The sequence below is a fragment of the Arvicola amphibius genome, chromosome 1 (assembly GCF_903992535.2).
Source record: "Arvicola amphibius chromosome 1, mArvAmp1.2, whole genome shotgun sequence".
Classification (NCBI taxonomy): Eukaryota; Metazoa; Chordata; class Mammalia; order Rodentia; family Cricetidae; genus Arvicola; species Arvicola amphibius.
The window spans coordinates 31,418,324-31,445,639 of NC_052047.1; the positions used below are offsets into that span (position 1 = coordinate 31,418,324).

Here is a 27,316-nt window from a genome sequence, read left to right on the forward strand (position 1 = left end):
TTTTTATTTAAGAGACATCTTGTTTAACTGGGTATTGCTTGCCTTCTTTAGAATATATCACACACAGTAATTGTTTTGGTCTTATTATATTTTTCTCAACAAAGATGTTATAAAGGAATAAAACATCATTTTCTAATAATAATAAATGTTATCATTTGAATATTAACTATTCCCTATAGCCTCACTGATCCCCAGCTGCTTGTACTGTCTTAGGAAATTGTAGGTATTCTGGAATGTGGCGCTTAGCTGGAGGAGGCAGATCACTGGTGTTTGGGGATATATTGTTCTTCCACTTGCTGTTCAGGACCTGACTGTAGACAATGTCTCCAGAGGCCATATTCATGACTTCAGATGCGAAGGATGCTATGGTTAGTTACACAAGGGTCCATTTATATTAAACTCTGACAAGGAATTTGCTTACACTTTCTTCTGCCTGAAAATGCAAGTGCAGTTGAATTTAAAAGACCACTCGAGTCTAGAGATTGCCTAATATTTTGGGAGATGAAATTTCAAGGCAACATAGCGCTCCGATTATGGTGTAGTTATTTCTGGCTGCTTTTAACCAGATTCTCAGTGAGACTAATAAATAAATAGCAGAGGTGGAGGAGGATGACAAAATAAGTGGACTGGTGTAGGCAGAGACCGCTCCTTCATTTTCTGGCTGCTCTGACCCGAATAATAACACAGGAACTATATTAATTACAAGACTGTCTGGCCAATAGCTTATGCATATTTCTAGCTAACTCTTACATCTTAAGTTAACCCATTTCTATTAATCTGTGAATCACCACAAGGCTGTGGTCTACCAGTAAGTCTCTGGCTGGCGGCTAACATCTTTCTCCTTCTGCAGCTACATGATGTCTCTCTGACTCTGCCTGCTTTCTCTCTATATCTCTGTTCAGATTTCCTGCTGGGCTTTCCTCTACTAAGCCATTGGCCAAAACAGCTTCTTTAATAACCAATGGTAACAAAACATATTCATAGCATACAGAGGGAAGTCCACATCAGAGAGGGGGATAGAAAGATGATTCATCAGTTAAGAGTACTTATTTCTTTGGCAGAGGACATGGATTCAGTTCTAAGTGTCCATGAGGTATTTTAAAAATGTCTAAACTTTAGTTCCAGAGGATTCCAAAGCCCTCTCTGGCCTCCACAGCTATAACATGAACAGGTACACAAATACACATGCAGGCAAAAATACCCATATACATAAAATAAAGATGAATAAACCTTTACAATATTTTAATATATAAAAACTATCATTCTGCCAGAAAAGATGTTTAATGTTGGAAAAAACCATAATTGTTAAAGCACCTTCTTCCATCAGTTACTGGATGTAGGTTCTATGACAATTAAGGTAGTCACTAATCTGATTATAGAGGAAGACCAGTTCAGGCAACCTCTCCACTATTTCTAGGAGTCTTAGCTGGGGTCATCTTTATGGCTTCCTGGGAATTCCCTAGCATCTGGTTTCTCCCTAACCCCATAATGTCTCCCTCTATCAAGAGAACTCTTTCATTACTTTCCCTCTCTGTCCATCCCCTAACTCAACTATCCCTAGTTTTCAGCTTCCCATCCTCCACCCCGTCTCTACTATTCCTCATCCTAGTTATATCCAGTAACTGATGGAAGCAGATGCAGAGATCTACAACCAAGCACTGGGATGAGTTCCCAGGGTTTAGTTGAAGAGAGGGAGGAAGGATCATATGAGCAAGAAGGGCTGTCAAGATCATGATTAGGAAAACCACAAACAGAGCTGACCTGAGATAGTGGGACCTAATGGACTCTAGACTGACAGCTAGATCCTGCGTGGGACCAACCTAAGCCTCTGAATGTAGGTGAGAGTTATGTGGTGATGTGGGATTTCCCTCTGTGTGCTGTGATTACCATTAGTGAATAAAGAAACTGCTTTGGACCTATAGCAGGGCAGAACTTAGCTAGGTGGGGGAAACTAAACAGAATGCTGGGAGAGAGGAGGCAAAGTCAAAGAGCTGTCATGTAGCTCCACTGGAGACAGACGCCAGAACTTTAGCCCATAAGCCACAGCCACGTGGTGATAAAAATTAATTAATAGAAATGGGTTAAATTAATATGTAAGTGCTAGCCAGTAAGAAGCTAGGGATAATGGGCCAAGCAGTGATTTAATTAATGCAGTTTCTGTGTGATTATTTTGGGGCTAAGCAGCCGGGAATAAACAAGTGGCTTGCTGCTACAATGTGGCTTGATCTTTTGGGGAGAGGTGCTGGAAGCGGGACCAGGACCTAACCTAGGTGCATGAACTGGCTTTTTGGAGCCCATTCCCTATGGTGGGATACCTTGCTCAGCCCTGATATGGGGGGAAGAGCTTGGTCCTGCCTCAACTTGGTATACCAGACTTTGTTGACACCCCAAGGAAGGCCTTACCTCTTCTGAGGAGTGGATGAGAGTTGAGATGGGGGAGGAGGGAGGGTGGGAGAAGGGCTGGAGTGGGAACTGTCACTAGTGTATAATATTTCAAAATTAAAAATATTTAAATAAAAAAGATTAAAAAACAGATACTAGCACCTTTAAAAGTAAAGCATTTTGCACTAGGTTGATAGGAAGATGTTTTAAAGTCACTTCAGGAATTAGTAGTTTCCGCACTTTTCGGGCCCCAGCGTCTATAATAATAAACCCACTTGAAATATTTTCACTTGATTGAAGAGTACATGCTTACATATGGCCATATAGGGAAGTAGTCAGGTTGAAAGTGTCTACATTTGGAAATTGTTGCAGCCATGGTTATTAGGTACCCAGTTTTGTTGCAAGAACTTGATATGATCCTCTTAGGTCTGATTTTGTAGGCATTTAATCATGAAGGAGGATGTGGTGGTTTCAATAAAATGGCTCCCATAGGTCTGCAGGAACTGGCACTCTTGTGAGGTGTGGCTTTGTTGGAATGGGTATGGTGCTGTTGGAGGAAGTGGGCTTTGAGGTTTTAGATGCTAAAACCTGGCCCAGTGTTTCACAGTCTTTTATTGCTGCCTTGCTTCCCGATGTAGAACTCTCAGCTCCTTCTCCAGCACCAGAGGTGCCTATGTGATGGAGGAGTGTCTATGTGTTACTTTCATTATTAATAAAGATACTGCCTTGGCCCTTTAAGAGAAAAGAAAATTAGGTAGGCGGAGTAGACAGAACAGAATGCTGGGTAGCAGGCAGTGGGGAGACACTTCAGGCAGTTGCCATATGCAGTCGTCATGCTTCTCCTCTCTGAGATGGAGGCAGGTTAAGATCTCTCCTGGTAAACCACCCCTCGTGGTGCTATATAAATTACTAAATATGGGTTAAAGCAAGATATGAGAATCAACCAATAAGAAGCTACAGATAATGGGCCAGGGGCCAGGCAGTATATAAATGAATACAGTTTTCGTGTAATTATTTTGGGCAAAACTAGCTGGGTGGCGGGACACAGCCCATCATTCCTTCTACACCTATGTACCACCATGATATCCATGACCAAACCTCTGAACTGTGAAATGGTTTCCTTTGCCAGAGTTGCCATGGTCATGGTGCCCTTTCACAGTAATAAAACCCTAAGACAGGGGGATGTTTATTTTTTATAAAGTTTATTTTTTATTTTATGTATGTGAATGATTTACCTGCTCATATTTTTGTGCACCATACAAAGTCTGGTGTGTATCAAGGCAAGAAGAGGTAGTTTAATCCCCTGAAACTAGAGTTATGGATGGCGGTAAGCCACTATTTGGGTGTTGAGAATTGAACCCATGTTTTCTGAAAGAATAACATGTGCTCTTAATCACTAAGCCATATCTTTGGTACCAAGAAGTTTTCAGGAAGGCCCATGAAGCTACGGAATGTGTAGCAGTTCTAGATTCCCAGAAGGGGCCAAGAGAAGGTGCCAGATGAACTATTGAACTATTAGCGTGAGTCATAAACCACACTACAGAACCCAGGATATTGGAGGATAAAAACATGAAGTGTCTGATAAAAATCTCAGACAACAAACAGATCCAACCTAAGAGATAAGCTACACAGACTGAAATAGCAAAAGAGATAGGAGTGCGGCTCACCAAGTCTGTGCGAGCACCCAGAATACCATCACAAGCATCAGAGGCTGATGTAGGATTCCCCTCTGTGATGCTGTGAATACCATTGGTTAGTAAAGAAACTGTCTTGAGCCTGTGATAGAGTAGAATAGTTAGGTGGGGAAAACTAGACTGAATGCTGGGAGAAAGAAGGTGGAGTCAGAGAGAAGCCATGGAGCCGCTGCCAGAGACAGACGTGTTGAAACTTTGCTGGTAGGCCATGACCTCGTGGTGATGCACAGATTGATCGAGATGAGTTAAATTAAGATGTAAGAGTTAGCAAATAAGAAGCTAGAGCTAATGGGCCAAGCAGTGATTTAAATAATATGGTTTATGTGTGATTATTTCGTGAGTCTGGTTGGCTGGGAAACAAAAAAGCAGCCTGCTTACAACAAGTAGCTAGACAAACAATTATGGAATTTCATGTCTTCCTGCTGCTTTTATTTTTCCTCACTTTCTATGATCTAGTTTTCTTTTTTGGAAGGAGAATGTTGAATCTCTGCCAATAAATAATGGATGCTTTAAACTTGTCTTTTGATTTGTCAGTGGGTCATAGGCCCTAAACCTTAGCAGAAGTTCTGGAGTTAGACTTTTAAGCTATATTGGAGCTGCAGAGGCGGTAGACTTGTGAAGTTGTACTATATATGCTTTGCATTACAAAAGACATGTTCTTTTGGGGACCAGGCAGAACATTAGGTTTTAAATCTGCTGTGTTCTCCTCAGGTGCATGCTTTGGAAAATGAATGGATCACCAAATGGTAGGACATTGTTGGGAGACTGTGGAAACACTGTGATGAGGGATGAAGCTCTGGGAGATGGGCCATGGTAGATATGCTTGGGGGTTTATTATTTCTGGCCATTTCTGTTATTTCTCAGTATTCTCTCTGGCTTGAGATGAATTGCTCTGCTCTGCATTCCATAGCCTCTCTACCTTGATGGACAAAAACTTTCGAAACCATGAGCCAAAATATAACACTATCCTCCATTAAGGTGTATTTGCTAGGCCTCCTGCTCATAGCAACGTGAAAGACTTAAGTGTGGCTGATTACTCCTAGAGGCAGGAAGGAGTCACATGTTGAATACTGCAGAAAATAAAGATGGAAATAAGAGCAGAACATGGAAGGAGAGCGTGGGACAAAGTATCTCGTTACATTGCATTTTCTCTACATTCAACCATGACTGCTGTGCTCAACCATGACTCCCAATTTCCTTAAGCTTCTTAGAGGAAATGAAATCTCTGGGCATCTCATTTGGCAAGTGTAGCTCTAGATAAAAGAGAGAGAGAGGAGGCTAATCTTTAAAGGCTTTCTTATCTTTCTCTAAAAACTGGCATTCTTCACTGCCCTCTTTATACAGGGTGAATAAAGATGACTTCGTATTTTAGGCACATACAGCTTTTTCTCTGGCACAGCGTTCTCCAGTGACACAAAAGCTTAAAGCACATAACACTTGAAAATAACGAGCAATATCAGAGCTTCCTGTGCCCGCACAATGGCTGAATTCTCCTCTGGAGCCACTGATCTAATGACTAAAAACCCAGAGCATAGGAGAGGAGAAGATTCCTCTTCCTTGTCTAGTTTGAACAAAACTGGATGAAGCAGCAGATATCATCAGAAGTGATGCAGGTGATTCTCTACAACCACAAAAGGACCTTCTAATTAATTCAGAGTCGTCAAACCTCCCCAGGAAGTGGAGCCACATATTAAAGAATGGTCACGTAACCCATATGACAAATTCTAAGAATAGGCACTGCCACCATTGAGTGTTTGCCAGAGAACAGGCAATTTGTTATTAATTTGAAATACACTTTTCTCATTTAATCCTTTTTAAAAGTTTGCATTGTTGGTTGAATCCCGATCTTATTCAAGAAGTTGTGACATGGACAGATCAAAATGTCCAAGGTCATATAGCTGACAGAATGTTAAGAGTTAAATCCAAAGACTGTCAGTCTCCAAGTTTGTGCTTTTCACTTCTGGGATTCTTTCCCTTTAGTCTATTACAATATAGACTTATAATGCAACTTAAAATCTATTTAATTAGCCTCACATTCAGGACAAAAATTTTTAAGTTCTGTTTTAAAAGGTCTAGTGATGCTGGGCTGGTGTGAGAAGGGTACAAGATAAAAATTCAATGAATAAAACTTTGTTCTCACTTCATATGCAATACTTCTTAAAAGATCATAAACATGGATGTATCAAGACTGTTTTAAATTGATTTTTATTGAGCTTTACATTTTTCTCTGCTCCCCTCCCTACCTCTCTTCTCCCTGCTTCAACCCTCCCCAAAGGTCCCCATGCTCCCAATTTACTCAGATTTTGTGTTTTTCCGCTTCCCATGTTTTAGAACTCAGGAACCTGTCTCAAGGAGGTGGAGTAACTCAAGACATGTTGTTCAGTGATAAAGCTGGTCCACCCGACTTCAAAGATTAAATTTTTTCCTTCCTTTCCATCTGCGTACTTATCTCTAGAGAGTCACTTCAACAATGTGTTGGTTCTTGATTTAAAAGTTATACAGCAGAAGACTTGGGAGTGGACCCTTTTCTCATTAGATTCCTTAGAATAAACAAATGGAACTGACATGGTCCTTGAAATTTCTCCATGCTGAGCCTCAGTGCAGAGTAGATCTATGCCTTCTTTGAAGTGATAGACTTTCAATATTTCAGGTGTGTTATATGTCTCCACTTTCTAGCTTCCCCATTTCCTTCTGGATTTCACCTCGGTTTTAATTAAATATTTAAAGCCACAGTTATCCTAGACATCATGGGATATGTCTGAAATACCAGTCAAGTTTAAAGCCAGCCTGGACTACCAAATGAGACTATTTTTCTAATATATATAATATATAATATATATAATATATAATATATATTTCATATATATATAATTTTTCTGCAAAGAACTAGGGCAGGATTTATAGCTTGGTGGTTAAGAATTCCTGTTGCTTTTGAAGAGGACTAGCTTCCACTCCTTCATTGATGGTGGGAGTGCAAACTTGTATAGCCACTTTGGAAATCAATATGGCGATTTCTCAAAAAATAAGGAAACAATTTACCTCAAGATCCAGCAATACCATTGTTGGGTATATACTGAAAGGATGCTCAATTATACCACAAGGATGTGTACTCAACTATGCTCATAGCAGATTATTCATAATAGCCAGAACCTGGAAACAACCTAAATGCCCCTCAAATGAAAAATGGATAAAGAAAATGTGGTACATTTATACAATGGAGTATCACTCAGTGGTAATAAATAAATAAAGACATCTTGAAATTTGCAGGCAAATGGATGAATCTAGAAAAAAACATTGAGTGAGGTAATTCAGATCCAGAAAGACAAGTATAATATGTACTCACTTATTAGTGGCTTTTAGAGATAAAGCAAAGAAAAATCAGCCTACAGTCCACAACCCCAGAGAACCTAGACAACAAAGAGGACCCTAAGAGAGGCATACATGGAGCTACATAGGAAAGAGAAAAAGACAAGCTCTCCTGAGTAAATTGAAAGCATGGGTGTTACAAAAGAGGGTAGAAAGGGAGAGGGAGGAAGGGAGGGGAGCAGAGAAAATATATAGTTCAATAAAAATAATAATAAAAAAGATGACCAAGTTCAGTTCCTTGAGGCCACCTTGTGGTTCACAACCATCTACAGCTGCAATTCCAACCCCCTCTTCTGACTGCTTTGGGCACCAGGCACTCATGCAGTACAAATACATGTAAGCAAGAAATAGACATACAATATATGAATATATTATCTGATGACAATGACTGTAGAAGGAGGCCTCTTGTTTGTTTCCCGACTGACATCACTCAAAATAATCACTCAGAAACTATATTATTTAAATAACTGCTTGGCCAATCACTTAAGCATATTGCTAGGTAGCTTTTACATCTAGTATTAACCCATTTTTATTATTTTATACCATGAGGCTTGTGGCCTATCGGCAATGTTCCAGGTGGCAGTTCATGTCTTTCCCCTTTGGCGGTTGCATGACATCCCCAACTCTGCTTGTTCTCTCTCTCTCTCTCTCTCTCTCTCTCTCTCTCTCTCTATATATATATATATATATATATATATATATATATATATATATCTAGCCTGGATATGTTCTGTTAAGCCATTGACCAAGAGTAGCACTATTTATTAGCCAATAGAAGTAGCACCTATACAGAAGAACATTCCACACCAACTGTCCCATAGAATCTATGGGAAAAAATAATCAGCAGGGAGGACCCCATTTACATTTTTTTTTGATAGGCCCAGTATAATTAAGGACCAATGCTAGCAACCACAACTGCTCTGAGAATCGTGGTAACATCACGCCCTTTGCATTTTGTGGTCCTTTTTCCTATCTTCCGGCTGGCTTATAGTGCTTCCACTCCTCCCATAATGCTCTCTGCACCTTAGATTGAGATGATGTAAATGTCCTGTTTAGGACTAAGCATTCAACTTTCAGGCCCAGTAAAAATGATGGGTCACAAAACAAAACTAGAAGACACACACACATGAGCTAGAGACCTGATGAGAGGGGAATGGGGATAACTGGGGAGGGAGGGAAATAAGAGAGGGTGAGAGTAAACAGAACACCATGTATAAGATTGCTAAAGAACAAAGTCAATAAATCAAGGCATCTTTAAACTCAAGGGATTATGTTGGCATCTCATCTGTGGCCACAAAGGTTGAAAAGCTAAGCCTCTGAGTTTTGTAGTTTTTGCTCAAAAATTTCAAGATATCATTATTTTTTTTTCTGCTGTGTAGCACTCCATTGTGTAAATGTACCACATTTTCCTCATCCATTCTTCAATCAAGGGGCATTTAGGTTGTTTTTAGGTTCTGGCTGTGACAAACAATGCTGCTATGTACATGGTTGAGCATATGTCCTTGTGGTACAATGGAGCATCCTTTGTGTATATACCCAAAAGTGGTATTGCTGCGTCTAGAGGAAGGTTGTTTCCTAATTTTCTGAGAAATCGCCATAGTGATATTCAAAGGTGCTATACCAGCTTGCACTCCCCCCAACAATGCAGGAGTGTTCCCTTTACACCCACAACCTCTCTGTTGTAGGGCAGGACAGTTCTATATTCTGTCAATTATATTTTAAATAAACGCTGATTGGCTGGTAGCCAGACAGAAAGTAGAGGTGGGGCAATAAGAACAGGAGTATTCTGGGAAGAAGGAAGCTCTTTCCCCAGTCCTGCCCAGACAACGGAAGAAGCAGGATGTGACCTGCCCTTCTAAAAAGGTACTGAGCCATGTGGCCAACATAGATAAGAATAATGGGTTAATATAACTACAAGAGCTAATAAGAAGCCTAAGCTAATGGGCCAATCAGTTTATAACTTATGTAGACCTCTGTGTGATTTTCTTTGGAATTTACCGGCTGTGGGAACTGGGCAGGACAAAATCCCAACAAGCAGGCCCTCATGCTATACCTCTCCAGAATAAGTTGCCATTGTGTTTTTGATCTTGGCCTTTCTTTCAGGTGTGAGATGAAATCTCAGAGTTGTTTTGATTATGATGGGACTTTTACAACTCATAAACACTTTCAGTAATGTAGTAGGATACAAGATTAACTTAAAAAATATCAGTAGCCCTATTTTACACAGATGATTAATAGGCTGAGAAAGAAATCAGAGAAACATCACCCTTCTCAATAGCCACAAATAGCATAAAATATCTTGGAGTAACTCTAACCAAACAAGTGGAAGACTTATATGACAAGAAATTTAAATCTTTGAAGAAAGAATTTGAAGAAGACACCAGAAAGTGGAAAGATCTCTTATGCCCTTGGGTAGGTAGGATTAACATAGTAAAAATGGCAATTTTACCAAAAGCAATCTACAGATTCAATTCAGTGCCCATCAAAATCCCAGAAAAATTCTTCACAGACCTTGAAAGCACAGTACTCAACTTCATATGAAAAAGCAAAAAACCCAGGATAGCCAAAACAATTCTGTACAATAAAAGAACTTCTGGAGGGACTACTTTTGTTAATGAGTTATTGTGATAATTAAATACTGCCACCACCCAGACTTCTGTATGCTTGTGTCTGGAGACTTTGCCTTCCCTCTTGCTTTGATGAACGAGCTTTGTAAGCTCCTGGCTTAGGTTCAGCTACCATTTTATTTTTGTAGCTGATATGATACCTTCTCACTTTCTCAAGACATTGCCTCAGAATTTCTTCCTTCTCCCAGGCCACTGAATTTTCCTTCTCTGCCATACCTTTCACCAGATCAGTATGTTTACTGTTGATGGTGCCACTCATCCATCTCTCATCATCTGCTCTGGTTCATAGTTGCATGGCCATTGCACCCATTCCCAACATTTGTAAGAGTCGCCATAACCCTTCCACTACTAAATCTGGTGGTCAACTTGATCAGTATTTAAGTAAGTTGACACATTTACCAGACCTCACACAGTTGCTTAACTCCACTTTTCTGACACACTTCCTTTACTCAGTTTCCAGGACACTATGCTCTGATAGCCTCCTTCCTGTTTAGGTAACTGTTGCTTCTGAATTTCTTTTGTCCTGACTTTGTCATTCTAGGTTTTAGGTGCTTTCTTTGTTGCCTTGGTCTTGGACTTCATCTCCATTTTATCTCTTCTCACCCTTTTCGTTAGCCCCTAAAATCTGATACTTTCATTGTCTGTCAAAGAACAGCAAACAACACACTTACTTGTAGTTTGAACAGTTTGTGAAACAAATACAGCAGCCACTGAGCTTTTAGAATGCTTAGATAGAAAAAACGGAAGGAACAAGAACTGTGGGAAATACTCCTTGGGAGAAGCCAAGGAGCTTTGTTTGGGGGGGGGGGGCGGGGGAATACAGTTATTAAAATGTCTGTAGACATCCACGTAGAGAAGTTGACCAGCAGCTGCATGCAAGAAGCTCAAAACAGAGATCTGGATTTGGATGCATCTGCCCTCTTTAAAATATGCCTTACAGGGTAATTATTTGCCATTATTATACCTTTTTCCTTTGTCAAAAGCACTGAAAAGGAGCAAGTCACTTCTTTGCAATTATACGGAAATAGGTTAGTCAATTCTTTCAGCTCCAGTTCATTGCAATTTTATTAGATGCTGGATAATGGGTTGCATCCTATCTTTATTAAAAATAACAAAAAAAAAAAGATGTAGGAGAGGAAAACCATGACTTTTTCCTGGGAGGTGTGGAGAAGCAGTTCCTCCTAGTCCAGACTCAGTGCCTGCTGAGTGGATTGTTCTTCAGTGTAACTGTCTGTGCTCTGGAGGACCAGCACACTTTATTTGAACACAGCATTCCATGTTCCCAAGTAGAGACCAAAAAGAGAAAGTTACACTGGAAAACATTTTTATCCTCTCCGAATATGATCTGTAGGCTTAAATCCTCTGGAGAACCAAGGTGCTCATTCCAATAAATGTGGTTCTGATTTCCCCATTCCTTCTTTTACGTATAGAAAGACAATGTTAGGTACTGTAAAGACCCTCCACTGACTGACCAGAATACCTGGATTGACTTGCAAAAGTGAGTCAGCTCAAACTCTCGCCTGAAAGGATTTTTTTTATTGCATTTTCACCGCACATTGCCTTCCAGAGGTCTTTTGTGGCATCTCTGTTTTAGGCTGACATAAATTTCTGCTTCCATAATGGCTGAAAAAATCCATAAGAATGTTGCTGATGAAAAAGCAGAGCCTCCTTCACATATAGACATTGTAATGCTTGATGTTGTATTATGTTGTATTACAAGCCTTTAAAGTACTGAAAATGGAAAATGACATACCGGGTATAATATTATATCTAATATAAAATCTGCAATGGAATTTTATATTTGAGAAACACCCTATGGCTTGCATTTGATATACAAAAATAGAAGGTAAATTACAATGCAAAAGAACTATGGCTCCTCGGGTTATCATTTCACAATCTGAGACCTACAACATAGCATGGAATGGAGCCTAGTTTTAACTTGGTGACTCAATGGGTTTGCAAAGAGAAATTAAGTTTTTATTTTAATGCTGATGAGTATGTGAACAGCATATGCTTGTTATAAGCATAATGCACATTACATATCTTATATGATAAACAAATGGTCCTTTGATCCTTACTATATGCTAATGGATATAATTTTTTTGCTGCCATTAATCTGTTTATCCTTAATGTACCCATCAAACTGCTATCTCAAGTCTACAGACAAAAAATGATTATTGTAAACAAAGCATTTTAATTTTTAATTAACTCAACATCTACATAAATATAATGTTTTTTGAAATACAAAGATAATAAAATTACATTAAAATATTTATATGTATTCATACATACACATGTGCAAGTAAAATGTATCAATATTTATAGATGGTATGTAGTTGGGACAAAAAGGATGGAAGTTTTGTAGGAGGCCTTCATGGAAAAGTTAAGGGTTTTGGAGAAAATTGCTTTTAAGATTTCACACAAGAGAGGCTGGAAAGATATCTCAGAGGTTAGGAGCGCGTGTGTTTATGCAGATGACTCGAGGTCAGTTCTCAACACCCATGTCTGGTAGCTCAGGTACAGTGACTCCTACAGCTCTGACTTCTGTGGGCTCCTGAGCACGTATGTGTACACACACACACACACACACACACACACACACACACACACACACTTACTTCAGCACATGGTTATAGACTAGTAACTCTTCTTGACAGTTGACGTCTTTTACAATATAAGAAGGAGCTGAACTTCACATCTGGAAGAAATTAGGATCCCTTCTCCTGATCCTTTCCTCCTTAACCTCCCTTCTTTCTCCCTCTCTTTCCTTACTTCCAACTTCCTCCTCTTTCATTCTTTTTCTCATTCTTTCCTTCATTCTAATGGTTCTCATTTGCTGTTCTCCCACAGGACACCTAACCAAGCTTATGAATTTGAGATATATTTTAAAATACTATTTGGTCATTGCTTGTACTTAATATTCTATCTTAATTACAGGGCATTAATCATAATGACACTTCCACAGACCACATGGTCACACAATAGCTATTACTATTGCTATTACTAATGCATAAATATATAAATGGCCTATTCAGCATTAAAATTAGTCACAATGCTATATTTATGAGAAAGAAGAGCTTAAGAAGCATCATTTAATCATAAACATTCATATAATTACTTATTCATTAAAAATAACAAACAGGCAAATATAGCAGTGATTTCATTGGAAACCATTTTAAATGGCTTTCTCTGTATTTGACTGATGAAGTTATAGGACATAAGGCCACTAAACAGTGAGAGGCATACCAAGCCTGCCCTTTAGTGGGAATTGCAAGGAGCGTTTCCAAGCATTCCTTATCTACCTGTTGTTTATGCCTCGTCTGTTTTCTTTTTCTTCCACTCAAAACAACAAGCTTCTCTCTCTTACGAAGCACATTTGTCAATATCAGCCAGCCTTCTGCAAAAACACCACATCAGCCCACATATCCATTCTTTGCATTCAACTCTACAGCACTGTCGCTTAGTGTATGCCTCAGCGAGCTCCCTGCCAGCTGCCAAAGAGCTTTTTAATGCAATCATAACAGCTCTGTGTGGGCCAAGTTTTAGGAGACAGAACAGTTTTCAGGGTCTACAATCAATATGAAGAGAATATGAAACATTTAGGACCTCCAAACTGCTCTGGAAATCAATAGAGGCATCTAAACATTTTTATGTTTTGGGATCTGTATTATCAAGATAATTGCCTCTGCTTTTTAGTTGCTTTACCATAAAGACCAAGACAAGATAAGCTCATCCTCCAAAGGAATGTGAGAAACTGTATCTTTCCCTTACAGTCAATATAAGTGTAGTCATTGATTTTGTTCTCACACACAACCCATGGTTAGACACTGCCAAGAGTATCAAAAAATCAATTTGGAGTAGAGCTAGTGGTACAAATACGGTAGGCGAGTTCTCAAGGTCTGCACCAGGTCACAGGCTTCTGGTGAACAATAGCCTCATTTCTGATGTCTGAAGCTTAGAACATTCATTTTGGAACATGGATTCATTGCTATTTTTGGAAGACATAACAAAATTTCATATAGTTGAGAATCTTCACAATCTTGAGAGAGTTATTTCTATTTATTTTGTGTACCTTCTGCAATTACTTTTATTTTTATAATTGAAAACAATAAAGTCACTGTACATATTATAAACACCGACAAACAAATACAAATAATCTTTAAAAAATGTTGTATGTAGGAGAGTAAGGGGCTTTAAGTAGGGGCTAAGAATAAGAATGACGGCAGGAGAAGACAGGTTCAACACTGCTTTCAACATTTATAGGTATTTTGCAAAACTGGCTTAAAGAAGCAGAGCAATTTATGTACAATGATATCTTCCAAAGTAAGGAAAAGAACATCCACATAAATCCATAAAAATGAAGAGAAATATCTAGCAAATGAAAATGCTCATATCTAAGAGGCAAGGATACAATAGAGGGAAGTGGAAGCAACAAGCAGGTTTTCTCTTGTTTTATAGTTTGCATTTTGATCCGTGTAAATACATTGTCTATTACAAAACAAATTTAAATTGAATTAAAAAAACAAAATGACTACACTCATATACACATATTTAGAGTATAGTTATGGATTATTCTGGTTTAGTAAAGTGGATCCATAGGTTCTCTAAAATCCATGTTTCACTAGCCCTGGGTAATTGGCGAGATTTCCAGAATTAGGCATGGTTTTCCTCTTGTTGAGTGGGTCTTAAATCCAATGACAGAGCCACTGGTTACCACCAAGATAGAGGTGCCACTACTGCACGCTTAGGCTTATTTTGTGATGCCATGTGATTCATGGGTATCACAGCTGGGTAGGCATTTGGGTTACTTTCCTCATTTGGAACTTGTATGGTGCTTTTAGGCACCATGAATGCTAGTCTTCATGGAGACAGGGGTTAGGTTAGTTCCAGCTCAGGTCTCTGGGCCTGCTTCTGAGTACATGGAATCTTCAGCAATCTTAAGTTTCTCCTGTGGAGAGCAAACAAAGCTAATAGCAATCACAAATATGTTCTGGGATTCTCTTGGAAAACCCTGACCAACAACTCAAAAGAGGGCTTTTCAATCTTGTACTAGGGTTTTTGTTAGATGGTCTTTGGCTCTTAATGGGAACATTTCAGCCCAGATGTTAAATTTTTATTTAACTATATATGTAGCTTCATACACCAAATTACATGTACTATAAATGTTTTCTAGGTAGATAGTTAATATCATGACTCTTTGTTTTGGTTTGGTTTGGCTTCACGAAACAGAATTTTTTGTGTAGCTTTTTCTGTCCCAGAACTCACTTGGTAGACTAGGCTGACCTTGAACTCACAGAGATACACCTGCCTTTGCCTCCCGAGTGCTGGGATTAAAGGTGTGTACCACCATTTCCCAGAAATATCATGATTTTTTATGACTTTCTCAGATAAGTACAGTCTTGACCTCTCATTAAGAAAATTTCTCTTTATAGCAGACAGGGACCGTTATGGAAATACCATAAACAACCCAAACCCAGAGTTATGGTGTTCAGTCCAAACTGATATATCTACAATACAGCTCCCACACCTAAGTCTCAGGGATTATTGCAGAAGAAGTAGGGGAAAGAAATATAAGATGTACTCATTCATAAGTAGCTTTCAGACATAAAGCAAAGAAAAACCAGCCTACAATTCACAATCACAGAGAACCTAAACAACAAAGAGGACTCTAAGACAGACATACATGGATCTAATCTGTTGTAAGAAAGTCACTTGTTCATTTTCTGGCCAAAAGGAAACTATATTATTTAAATTACTGCTTAGCCCATTAGCTCTAGCTTTTTCTAGCTCCTTATTGGCTAACTTTTACATCTTAATTTATCCCATCTCCATTATTTTATATTTTACCACGAGGTTCATGGCCTACCAGCAAGGTTCCAGCGTTTGTCTCTGGCGGGGCTACATGGCTTCTCTCTGACTCCACTTCATTTCTTCCAACATCCAGTTTAGTTTTCCTTACCTAGCTAAGTTCTGCCCTGCTATAGGTCCAAAGAAGCTTCTTTATTCATTAGTGGTAATCACAGCATACAGCAGGGAATCCCACATCACTAATCTACATGGGAAGTAGAACAAGACAAGATCTCCTGAGTAAACTGGGAGCATGGGGATGATGGAAGATCGCAGAAGGGGATGGGAAAGGAAGGGAGGGCAGCAGAAAAGAATATATTATATAGCACAAGAAAAACAATTTATAAGAAAGGTTATAAAAGTCAGAGGAAGAGAGAGTTTGCTGTGAGATTGTGTCTCCTGGGAATGTCAGAAGCTATATCAATAAAGTCTCATCAATGTGACTGCCTAGACATGAGCTGAACCAGAACAACAATAGACATAATAAAATAAACAGAAATGGTGGAAGTGGGGAGTCCAGGAGGTCTCAGTGCTACACAAGGAACTACAGACCACTAATGAGTGCGAAGAGCAGGAGAAATAGTCTTCCCCAAGAAGAGCACAGCAATTAGTTATCCAATATCACATGGTCAGCCCTGAAAACATACATATGAGATTGAGCAAGTTGTACTTATTTGTTTAGAAATACACACACACACACACACACACACACATATACACACACATGTAATGACAAAAGAGGCCATGATTTGAAAGACAGCAAGGAGTGGAGTATAGGAGGGTTTAAAGGGAGGGAAGATGAAACAATTATTTTATAATCTCAAAAATAAAAGAAATAATTAAAAAATGCAAAATGAAGAAAAATTATAGCTTAATCAAGCGGAATCTATGAAAATGAAATTAATACATACTAATTCACCTATATGCTCCTCATAAATTATAGCCTAGTTCTCTTAAACAAACATGCATATGTATACACATTTAACACAAGCATACACAATATATATACATATATAAACATATATATGCAAATTATCTTTTAGGTATCATTAGGAACAAATATTTTATGGGAAAGAGAAGAAGATAAAAATTCAAAAAGTTAATGCCCTGCATTTTGAATCTGAATTAGAGCCATCAGTGCACAGTTGTGATTTTCTCCCATTTCTGGACTAGGAACAAACAGATGCTTTAGAAGATAAACTTCAAGACTGTTCAGGTCAACCAGTAGCAGATTTTAAAGAACTAAAATCAGCAAAAAAAAGAAATATTCTTTTAAAAAGTTAGAATTTTAACTAACAGCTACAGTGAACAGCAACACACAGCTGTCACAGCCTCTGACTTCTTAATGATAAGCATACACACATACTAGGAGCGCAGTGGAAAACCTCAGAGGTCACACTTGGAGATGCCAGGATAACAACTTGTGAAATTTGACAAGTTACAGAAAAGCAACTGATTCTACTCCTTGAAGAGAATAAACACAGCTGGGCCGTGGTACATGCCTTTAATCTCAGTACTCAGGAGACAGAGGCAGGCGGATCTCTGTGAGTTTGAAGCTAGCCTGGTCTACAAGAGCTAGTTCCAGGACATGCTCCAAAGCAACAGAGAAACCCTGTCTTGAAAAACAAAAAAAATCAGAGAGAGAGAGAGAGAGAGAGAGAGAGAGAGAGAGAGAGAGAGAGAGAGAGAGAGAGGGAGAGAGAGGGAGAGAGGGAGGGAGGGAGGGAGGGAGAGAGAGAGAGAGAGAGAGGGAGAGAGAGAGAGAATAAACACATTGAGGACGGCAATTTCTAGAGTAAATTTGATATTAGTGTGTATGTATGGGACATCCTGACAGTCCTGATACTGGAGGGGAGAGTCATCCTATCTCTCCATTCTGATAACTTGAGTTTATGTGTACTTCCTGGGGTTTGAAACTATTTTACAAATTATAACATTGCTGTGAACAGTGTTTCACCAATCCCCATCTATTTTTTCAGCGATAAATAAGGGACCTTAGTTTGTGTTGATATTTCGTGCAGTACTCCTTGAGATAAGTAATGGCCGATGAAGGAAAATTCTTTAGCGAATGATCTAGTTAATAAATGAGGACGGGACAATGTAATGCTGCTATTTTGTTAATTTGAAGTTGATTGAGACAAAACAATTATCAGGGTAACTAAAATTATTGGCTAACCCCAAATTCATACATTGAAACGCTAAGCCTAGTATATAACTGTACCAAGCATGAAATCTTTAAAGAAGTAACTAATTCAAACGACTGGTACCCTAATGAAGGGAGAAATTTGGACACATATACACATAGAGAGACTGTGAGGTCTTGGAGATGACATCCCTGTACACAAGAAGAGCGCCCTTGACTAGGCCATCTTTTCAGCTCTCCAAAGAAGCCAGCCCTACCAACATGCTGATTGTTCCAAACCTAAATTATGAGCCAATCAAATTCTGTTTTAGAAGCTACCCAGTTTTTGGTTCCTTGTTACAGTAGCCCTGCAATCTTGTAATCTCCTGGTAGCCTGAGGAGGTTAAAATGAGGAATTATTGCAGTGGATAGATCATCAGTTTAGTTCTCGTATCATAATAAAGAAATAATGCTGGGCTTTGGCTCTCTTGGTATAAATAGACTACACAAGTGATGAAGTGTTCCTGCCCAACCACAGTAGCACAGATAATGAATCTATATGCCATTAAGCTCAGATAGGAACACAGCAGGGAATGGGAGGACCAAAAGAAAAAAAAAAACACGGTCTCAACAAGATATTATTTATAAAGGCATTAAATAAGAAGCCAGGAATCTATAAAGTTTTTGACACTCCATTAATTAAATGAAATGTGAAGTTTTTGACAATACATTAACCAAATAAAACATGTATTCTTGTTGGCCTACTTTTAAAATGAACAAGTAGGGGCTGGAGAGATTCCTGACTGGTTAGAGTACTGAATTAAATTAGAGGCTGCAGCTTAATTCCAGCCTCTGGTGATCCAACACCATTTTGTGACTTCCACAGACACCAGGTAAGCATGCGATGCATAAACAAATGTGCAAGCAAATACCTTCACACTTAAATTATTTTTGTTTTTATCAAGTTCTTTGCTCCTCTCCCTGACTCTCCCCTCTCCTTCAACCTTCTCCCAAGGTCCCCATGCTCCCAACTTACTCAGGAGATCTTGTCTTTCTCTACTTCACGTGTAGATTAGATATATGTATGTCTCTGTTAGGGCTCTCTGGGATTGTGATTTCTTTGCTTTATGTTTAAAAACCACTTATGAGACAATAAATAACGAGACTGGGCAACTTTGGATCTTCCTATACTAGTATTTACAGAATTAGTTTCTTAATATGTATAGCTCATAGGGCCAACGTAACAGTTAAGTAAGTGGAGTACCAGGTAAAGGGCTGGGCTATAGCACAGTTTCAAGTATTTATACATGGTTATAGATAAATCTTATGACAGAATACCTATAAAGATTAATTAAAATGATGTGGTATATGCAGTTTCCTCTGTGCATGCTAAGAAGATGTGTAGACTCCTAAATACACACACTGAGTCTTACTATGAAGGAGCTACCCATTCATCTATGGAAGTTTTCACAGATTCTTAAACTAATCTGGCCCTGGACTCACTTTTAGTAGACGACAGAGGAAGAAGCACTGTAAAATAATAAAAGGACAACACTGGCTGAGTTAAAGGAGGAAAACAAAAGGAGGAGGAGGCATTCTTGGGAGGTTAAATACTCCACTAAACATCTTTAAATAATTAAATTATTCCGTGCCTGCCATATTTTAAGGAAAATACCAACAGTCTTTGAGCCCCCAAATGTATAGGCTTGGAGAGAGCTAGTATGTGCAGCCATCTGGATGGTGTTTGCATAAGAGACAGAATACATCTGGTCACTAATAGCAATAATCACTCTTTGCTTAAAAGCCATCATTTAGATAAAAGAAAGACGGCAGCCGATGACTATGAGTCAGGTAAGTGCACTCTGCACATATTAACGTTGCTTTTACAAACATTTACTGGGAAATCATTCAGTTGGAAAGAGGTTGGGGAAATACAGTGTATATTTTCAATAATTACACTTTTTTTTAAAAAAAATCAATTTACATAAAAAGCAATCAGCTCTAAGACATCAAAAGTGAAAGTGGCATAAAAGAGTTGAACCCAGGGGTCTTTGTGGGATTAAATTGTGATCTCTAGGAAATGACAGTTTTCCACTGGGCTAGGGATAATGTGATTTTCATCATGGAAGAAATTTAGAGGGTATTTCAATACAAAGACGGAAAATGGGAAAGAGTTGCCACGGGAAAAGATTGATGCCTGCATGAAGCAGGGAAAAGGGGACACAGACAAACAGAGCGAGGCTATGTGAGGAAGAGGAGGTGCTGTCTGTCTATACAAGAGGAGGGGGCTGTCAACAAAGCAGTGGAGTTGCAGTAATGTGCATATATGCTGCCCTGTTAAGGTATAATTTCCAGAAGACGTTTTTATTTTTTTCAATATTCAGTACATAGTTTAATTGGAAATCTCTTAGAGGAATTTAGAAAAGCAACTAGAGGCTCTTGAATTTCAGAGAGAGAAGAGATAGAGAATTTGAAGTCACTAATTTTCTGGGGGAGGGACTTATATTAGGAAAACTACTGATAACAGGATAAATAAGCATAAATGTTGAGAAATAAAATTGGCCAAGGCATGATAGGTAGTGGGTGAAGCTGTTAATTTAGATGAAAAAAAAAAAAAACGGTTTGTAAGCAGGAAAGATGGTTAAACAGCATAGGTTAGAATCACCAGATTAGGTCTCAGGGGTGGAGATGCCTTGTAGTTTGTTTGGATTTACCAGGACACTGATGGGTTTGCTATTACCTGGGACAAGAGGGTATGTTGATTTGGAAGAAAAACAAATGACATGAAATAAGTAGCATGTCAGGTAGAAAGGCGGAGAATTCAGGTTCAGATACTGGGTACCCATTTACAAAACTTAACGTGAAACTTGCTACTTAGATACTTGAAAATGAAATTGAAATTTATGCCCTGGCAATGGTGAAGCATGCATGGGCAGCCCATATATAGTGATTCTGTTGAACTTACCTATATTGGGTTTTATTATCTAAGTTACAACTTACTGTTGTTCAATTCAGTGAGCAGGTGAAACTTGGAATGACTGCTGTAGCACACATAGAGACAAAAGATAAACCCTCAAGTAGGACTGGTCATCATGACATCATTGAAAGAAGTCAAGCAGAGAGTGAGCGAGGGCTTTGGTAGCTAGCTATAGGCATAGCTGCTTAAGCTATAGCATTGGTAGGACCTTTGCTGATGAGGACTGAGGAGTGAGTAGCGATGAAAGAGAGGAAACCAAGGTTGTGAGAAGAGTGGAACTCAAAGAGAAAATCATGGCTAAGAAATCAAAAAAGACAAAGGTCTGAAGATGCAAGCAAAACAGGATGTGGAGTTTGGAGACCATACAATAGTAAGCTTAGATGCTATTGTTAAGACATTAGCCTAGAAAAAAATGAGGAAGATTTTCTCAGAATAAAATGCAATGCAAAGAAGGAGGAAATGAAGAGAAATTTATCTATCTATCTATCTATCTATCTATCTATCTATCTATCTATCTATCTATCTAGCCGGAGTTTCTCTGTGTAGTTTTGGAGCCTGTTCTGGTATTCACTCTGTAGCCCAGGCTGGTCTCAAACTCACAGATATCTTCCTGCCTCTGCCTCCTGAGTATTGGGATTAAAGGTGTGCACTACCACTGTCTGGGTAGGAAAGGGAATCTTAAGGACCTGATATGTGATATTGAAGGACTTGCTACGAAAATAAACGATTTTGCCAGTTTTTAGCGGATATGAGTCTCATGGTTGAAAATATAATAGTGGTGCCAGGGTTGCCCCTTAAAATAATGCATTTTGTCACAGTAGAGGTCACTCAAGAGCAAAAAGCATAAGGATTGGTAAGCTAGAGACCTGTTGTATAGTAGCCTAGTTACTCAATATTATTCTATATCAGATGCCATTCTGTTATTACAGGGTAGGGAACTGTAAAATCTGACTTAGAATAGTTTCAAAACATCTTGTAATTTCATATAACTTAAAAATAGCATCTCATATTGAATTTGAATACAGAAAATTATATTTAATTTAAAAATGTTGTTTTATGGTCATGGTAAAGTTGGCTAGAGGGGCTTTGGCCACATCAATCCAATTACTGCTAAAATTACTTGTTAATATATGGGCCCATTCACAATGACTATTAACTGGACTTATGAAAATGGATAAAGCCATCAGTATCATTTTCTCAATTACTCATGTCTAAAGTAAGTACTTTGTAGTTCTAAAGATGCCAAAGCATATGTTATATGATAAGGAAGTTCTGCTTTGTGTGCTTAAGAATGATAAATGATAGCTATTCTTTTGAAAGGCTTTTAAAAGAACAGGCAGATCTTCATTTTTTTTACAAGTAGGAAATGTTACATCTGAGGAATTAAAGTGAACAGGATTAAAGATAGGAAGATAAATGACATGCGATGGAAATCCAAGAAGTGGAAATGACTGACTAGGAGACCAGGACTGGTCAAGCTGAGAGTCCCTTGGCTCTTCATTCCAGATGCTGCTTGCTCTGCCACAGCAAGAATCCCCCTTCCTTGATGATGGAGGAGTGTCTATGTGTTACTTTCATTTATTAATAAAGAAACTGCCTTGGCCCTTTAAGAGACAGAAAATTAAGTAGGCGGAGTAGACAGAACAGAATTGTGGGAAAGAGAGGGGAGACGCTTCAGGCAGTCACCTTAGTGAGTCGCCATGCTTCTCCTCTCCGAGATGGAGGCAGGTTAAGATCTCTCCTGGTAAGCCACCCCTTGTGGTGCTATATAAATTACTAAATATGGGTTAAAGCAAGATATGAGAATCAACCAATAAGAAGCTACAGATAACGTGCCAGGGGCCAGGCTGTATTTAAATGAATACAGTTTCCGTGTAATTATTTTGGGTAAAGCTAGCCTGGTGGTGGGACACAGTCCCGCCGCTCCTTCTACACCTTGACTTCTGGAAAACCATTCTCAGGGTCAGAATAGTAAATAGATTTACATATGGAACACTCAATTGAATGTTTTCTTAGTTGGACAACTGCATATGTGTTCTAATTATTAGCAGCTCCAGGAATTAGAGAGCCAATCAGCAGACAAGTTTCTAATATCTGATGAAGTACAATTTAGAGAACTATGACTCAGAACATTCTATGTACTCAATCTCATATTAATCATTTTTTAATATCTTCTCAATAATGAGTTAGGGGGTATTAAGCCCTGACTGTAGATGATAACACTTATGCTCACCAAATTTGTATACTTTTTTCAAGGTTAAGCAATCATAAAGTTGTGAGAGTCAAGCCCAACTTCTACCCTCTAGCTTCAGATATCACCCAGTCTCTGTTGTATTTTTCATCTTTAGGGTGATAACAGCTTCCGACGAAAGAAAAATCAAGGAAGAGGAAAGAGCAGAAAAGAAGAAAGGGGATATAGTAGAGCAGAGATGAGTCCCTTAAGGATAAAAAGTGCTCCATAAAGAGATTGGCATTTCTGCAATGGATGCCTAGTTTGTGTTTCTCTCTAGATGGTCACTTATTCTGTTCACAAGCTAAAATCTACACAGGTTTGGCTTGTTTCTGAAGAGTAGAAAGCAGAGTTGTATAACTTGGAAGGAAATATTTACTACTAAGGTATATTTGAATGGGAATAGAACTGATAAACTAAGATTTGAGAGACAGGATACCTGAACTTTGATCCTAAATCAGCCACTGATTCTCGGTGACCTTAGACAAACTCTAGGCCTTTTGTGTCTCAATTTTCTTTTTTTATTTGTTAGTTGAAAGTGTAATACATTTATACAATGCATCTTCATCATATCATTCCCTCACATGTCTTCCTAATTCCTCTAAGCCCCACCCATCACATCTTCCTTTCAATTTCACATCCTCCTTTAAACTTTTATATGGGTATGGCATCATCCACTGAGGTGTAGGAACTCTACTGGTGGCCACACTTCCAAAGGAAAGTGACCTTCCTTTCTTCAGAAGACATCAGTGAGCCATAGTTCCCAGCCAGGGGTAAGGTCTAGAGATTCTCCCCGACAGGTTACAGGTTTGTTTTTTTTTTTTTTTTTTTTTAGCTGTCTTGATTGTGTCTGTTGTGAACACACATGCACAGCAGTTGCAGCATGTCCAGAGCACAGCATTTCAAACTGCAGATTGATGTGTGCTCAACTCCATACTTCTCCAGCGTTGTTTTTCATGATGTAATTCCCATTCTTAGATGCTGCCAATAATTTCTAAAATGCCCGAAGTAAAGCTCTAAACTGGAACTTTGACCTTCATTGTTATCAAGCATATATCTACATTTGTATTCCCCAACAAACCACTGGTGATAGTCTATCACTTTTTCTAACCCTTTGACTCTAAAAGGACTTACCAAGGCGAGACCAAAGCTTTAAACAAGTCACAATTTAGTTACAGTTTTGGTAAAAGTAGAAGTAAATTTTGAAATATACTTTAATATTTTAATTATTAAGCTTTTAACTATACACCAAATAATAATAGACATCTATAACTTCTTTATGACTCAGTAAACAAGAAAAATAAAATGAAAAATCTATTATGGTGTAAAACATTGCTGACCTAAGTCAAAGACAATATTACCTTTTTACTTGAGGCATAAACACAACACACTGTGATACAGAAAGGAGCTGATATAAGTAGCTGATAGCCCAAAGAAATGAAGATATATCATATTCATGAGTTGTAAAACTTTATAATTTTCTGATGTTAATTTTACCTGTACTAATCAATTGACTCAGCAATTCTCCATAATAGAATTAGCGGCTTTATGTGGCAGATGAGATAAGCTGGTTCTAAAATTTATAGCAACATTATGAAGAATGTAAAATTTCAAACAACTTGAAATATAAATATAAGATTAAAAGACATACACACTTTGCTTTCATGACTTCACTTAGAGTCAGCTGAATTAAGAGAATGACCCTGTGAAGGATTAAATAAATAGAACAGTGGGACACAGCTTAGTGTATAGAAAAACCCTGTGTATTTTATCAATGTTATCAGCACAATACAAGGAGGAAAATTCTTTTTCAACAAATGATACCTAAATAAATAAGCTCTAGTTTAATTAAACTTTTCACCTACCCTTGATGGGCAAAGTTACCTACATTCAGCTCAAATAGACCCCAAGATTTTTCTGTCCAAAGATATGTTAACTATGCACGTAAGCCGCTTTCTTCCTGGCTTCTCTCCCTTCTGCCTATTTTTAAAACTAGGAAACAAAGCAATGACATAAAGCAAGGCAATAGGAAAGTATTTACCGTAGCCCATAGAGGACAGTTCCATCAGGATGCAGCCTTATCATTCGGTTTTTCACTGTGACCCCATGCACAAATGATTTCTTATCATTGAGAAAGTAGGTGTCTGGTACCCAGAGTTGGTCAGCTACCCTGTTGTCAAGGGTCAGGTTTAATGGGATTCCAGAATATGAAAGCCTCTTGTCCTTCCAAGACTGCTGGAAATACATGGTAAGTGTATAATCCTGTGAAAGAAAACAAAAAGGAATTTTATCACCATCAGCATTACAGATCATTTGTTGAGAATCCAAGCACGCAGGGTCAGCAAGAAAGCCCAGAGGGTAAGCAAGCTTATAGCACAAACTTGAAAGGCTGAGTTCATTCCCTGGAGCTCATGTAAATATGGAAGACAAGAATTGACTCCACAAAGTTTTCTTTTCACCTACACATCTGTGCCATGCTCCCCAGCACAACATCAAATGCCTACACACTAATAAACGGCGAAATAAATTTTATAAGAATAACCTGTAAATGTGGTGTTGTGGATACTTAGAGTCCCTTCCCATGTTACCCGAGATACATTTGAATACAATGAAATTTATACTCCAAGCATAGAGCAACACAATATAACATGTAAATATACTAGAAGTCCTGGAGCAGTGCCTGAAGGCATATGAGTAGCTCATCAAGACAGAACAAATACATGGAACTTGATTTTAACATTAAATTTTAAGGCAACAATATCATAGGAAAAACCTTTCAAGAGACCCAGTGAAAATATTCACCCCTCGATATCATACTTCCAGCTTTATCTCATGGTGGATCATTAGCTCTGTATTAACTTAAAGTGGGTGTTCTTTAAAAAGAATATATTTTTCTAACTGCAGTGATTTTTGAAAAGCTGTTATAGTTTATATATAGACAAAGAAAATTGTATGCCTGAAGACCAATGCCAATGGTACAAATGATCAAGTTTCCTTCTTATGTTATCACTGATTCTTGTAAAGAATAGCATTAAGTTCAGATCTGGTTTAATATTTAATAGTACGCTTTCCTGGTTTCTGCAAAGGCTTACAATGAGAAGACCTGAGGACATTTTTCTCCAGCAATAAGTGACAGAAATATCTGCACTTCATATATATAATAAACTGCAAGAGAAGGATGGTGATCATTACCATAGTGCTTTAGCTATTGTTTCCTGACTCCAATAAATCTGTCCAATAAGTAAAGTTTTAGGGTATTATCTTGAAGTGCAAAAAGGCATAGTCTTGAAAATGAAGGAAACAGATCTCTCATCAAGAAAGCATAGGTAGGTGAAGTATATTAATAACTAAGTTTATCAACTTTGAAATATGCAGAATTTTAAAAACATTGTGTTGAGCTCAGGGAATCCTGCTGAAGAGAGGGAGGATTTAGGAGCTAGAGTGGGTCAAGCGCATCGCAAGAAAACTCACAAAATCAAATAATCCGGGCTTAGAGGCGCTCACAGAGTCTGAACCAACAACCAAGGAGCCTGGATGGGACTGACCTAGGCTCTCTGCATGTAGCTTGATCTACTTGTAGGACTCCTAACAGTGAAAGCAGGGGCTGTCCCTAGTTGTTTGGCTAGCTTTTGCCAAGCTAAATAAAAGGCGAGTTATTTAGTCCTACTGCAATTGCTATACCTACTTTGCTGATACCCATGGGAGGCCTGCCCCTTTCTGAACAGAAACAGAGGAGGAGTGGATGGAGGGAATGGCGTTCAGGAAAGGAAGGGGAGGGGATGGAAGGAAAGGAGGGAGGGTAAACTGCAGTTAGGATGTAAAATAAATTTAATTAAAAATCATGTCAAACAGGATAAATATATATATAATAATTTCCAATTTATATATCATTGAGTGTAGTGAGGGCTTTGGGCAGGCCTGCTTTTCGCCCTGCCCTGCTCCTGGCTGCCTGCTAGCTTATGCCCCGAAATAACAACACACAAATTGTATTCATTTAAACACTGCCTGACCCATTAGTTTCAGCCTCTTACTCACATCTTGACTAACCCATATCTAATAATCTGTGTAGCA

General features: G+C 38.5%; 1 protein-coding gene across 2 annotated transcripts in view; it reads right to left on the reverse strand.

Annotated features, from left to right (window-relative positions):
• Nucleotides 1-27,316, reverse strand: part of Gabrb1 (gamma-aminobutyric acid type A receptor subunit beta1) — a 389,769-nt gene that overhangs the window by 225,581 nt on the left and 136,872 nt on the right. For both annotated transcript variants that reach the window (XM_038346557.1, XM_038346548.1), the window contains exon 4: nucleotides 25,287-25,507. In XM_038346557.1, coding sequence (XP_038202485.1) covers nucleotides 25,287-25,507 — 221 coding nt within the window. The remainder of the gene's footprint in view (nucleotides 1-25,286; nucleotides 25,508-27,316) is intronic.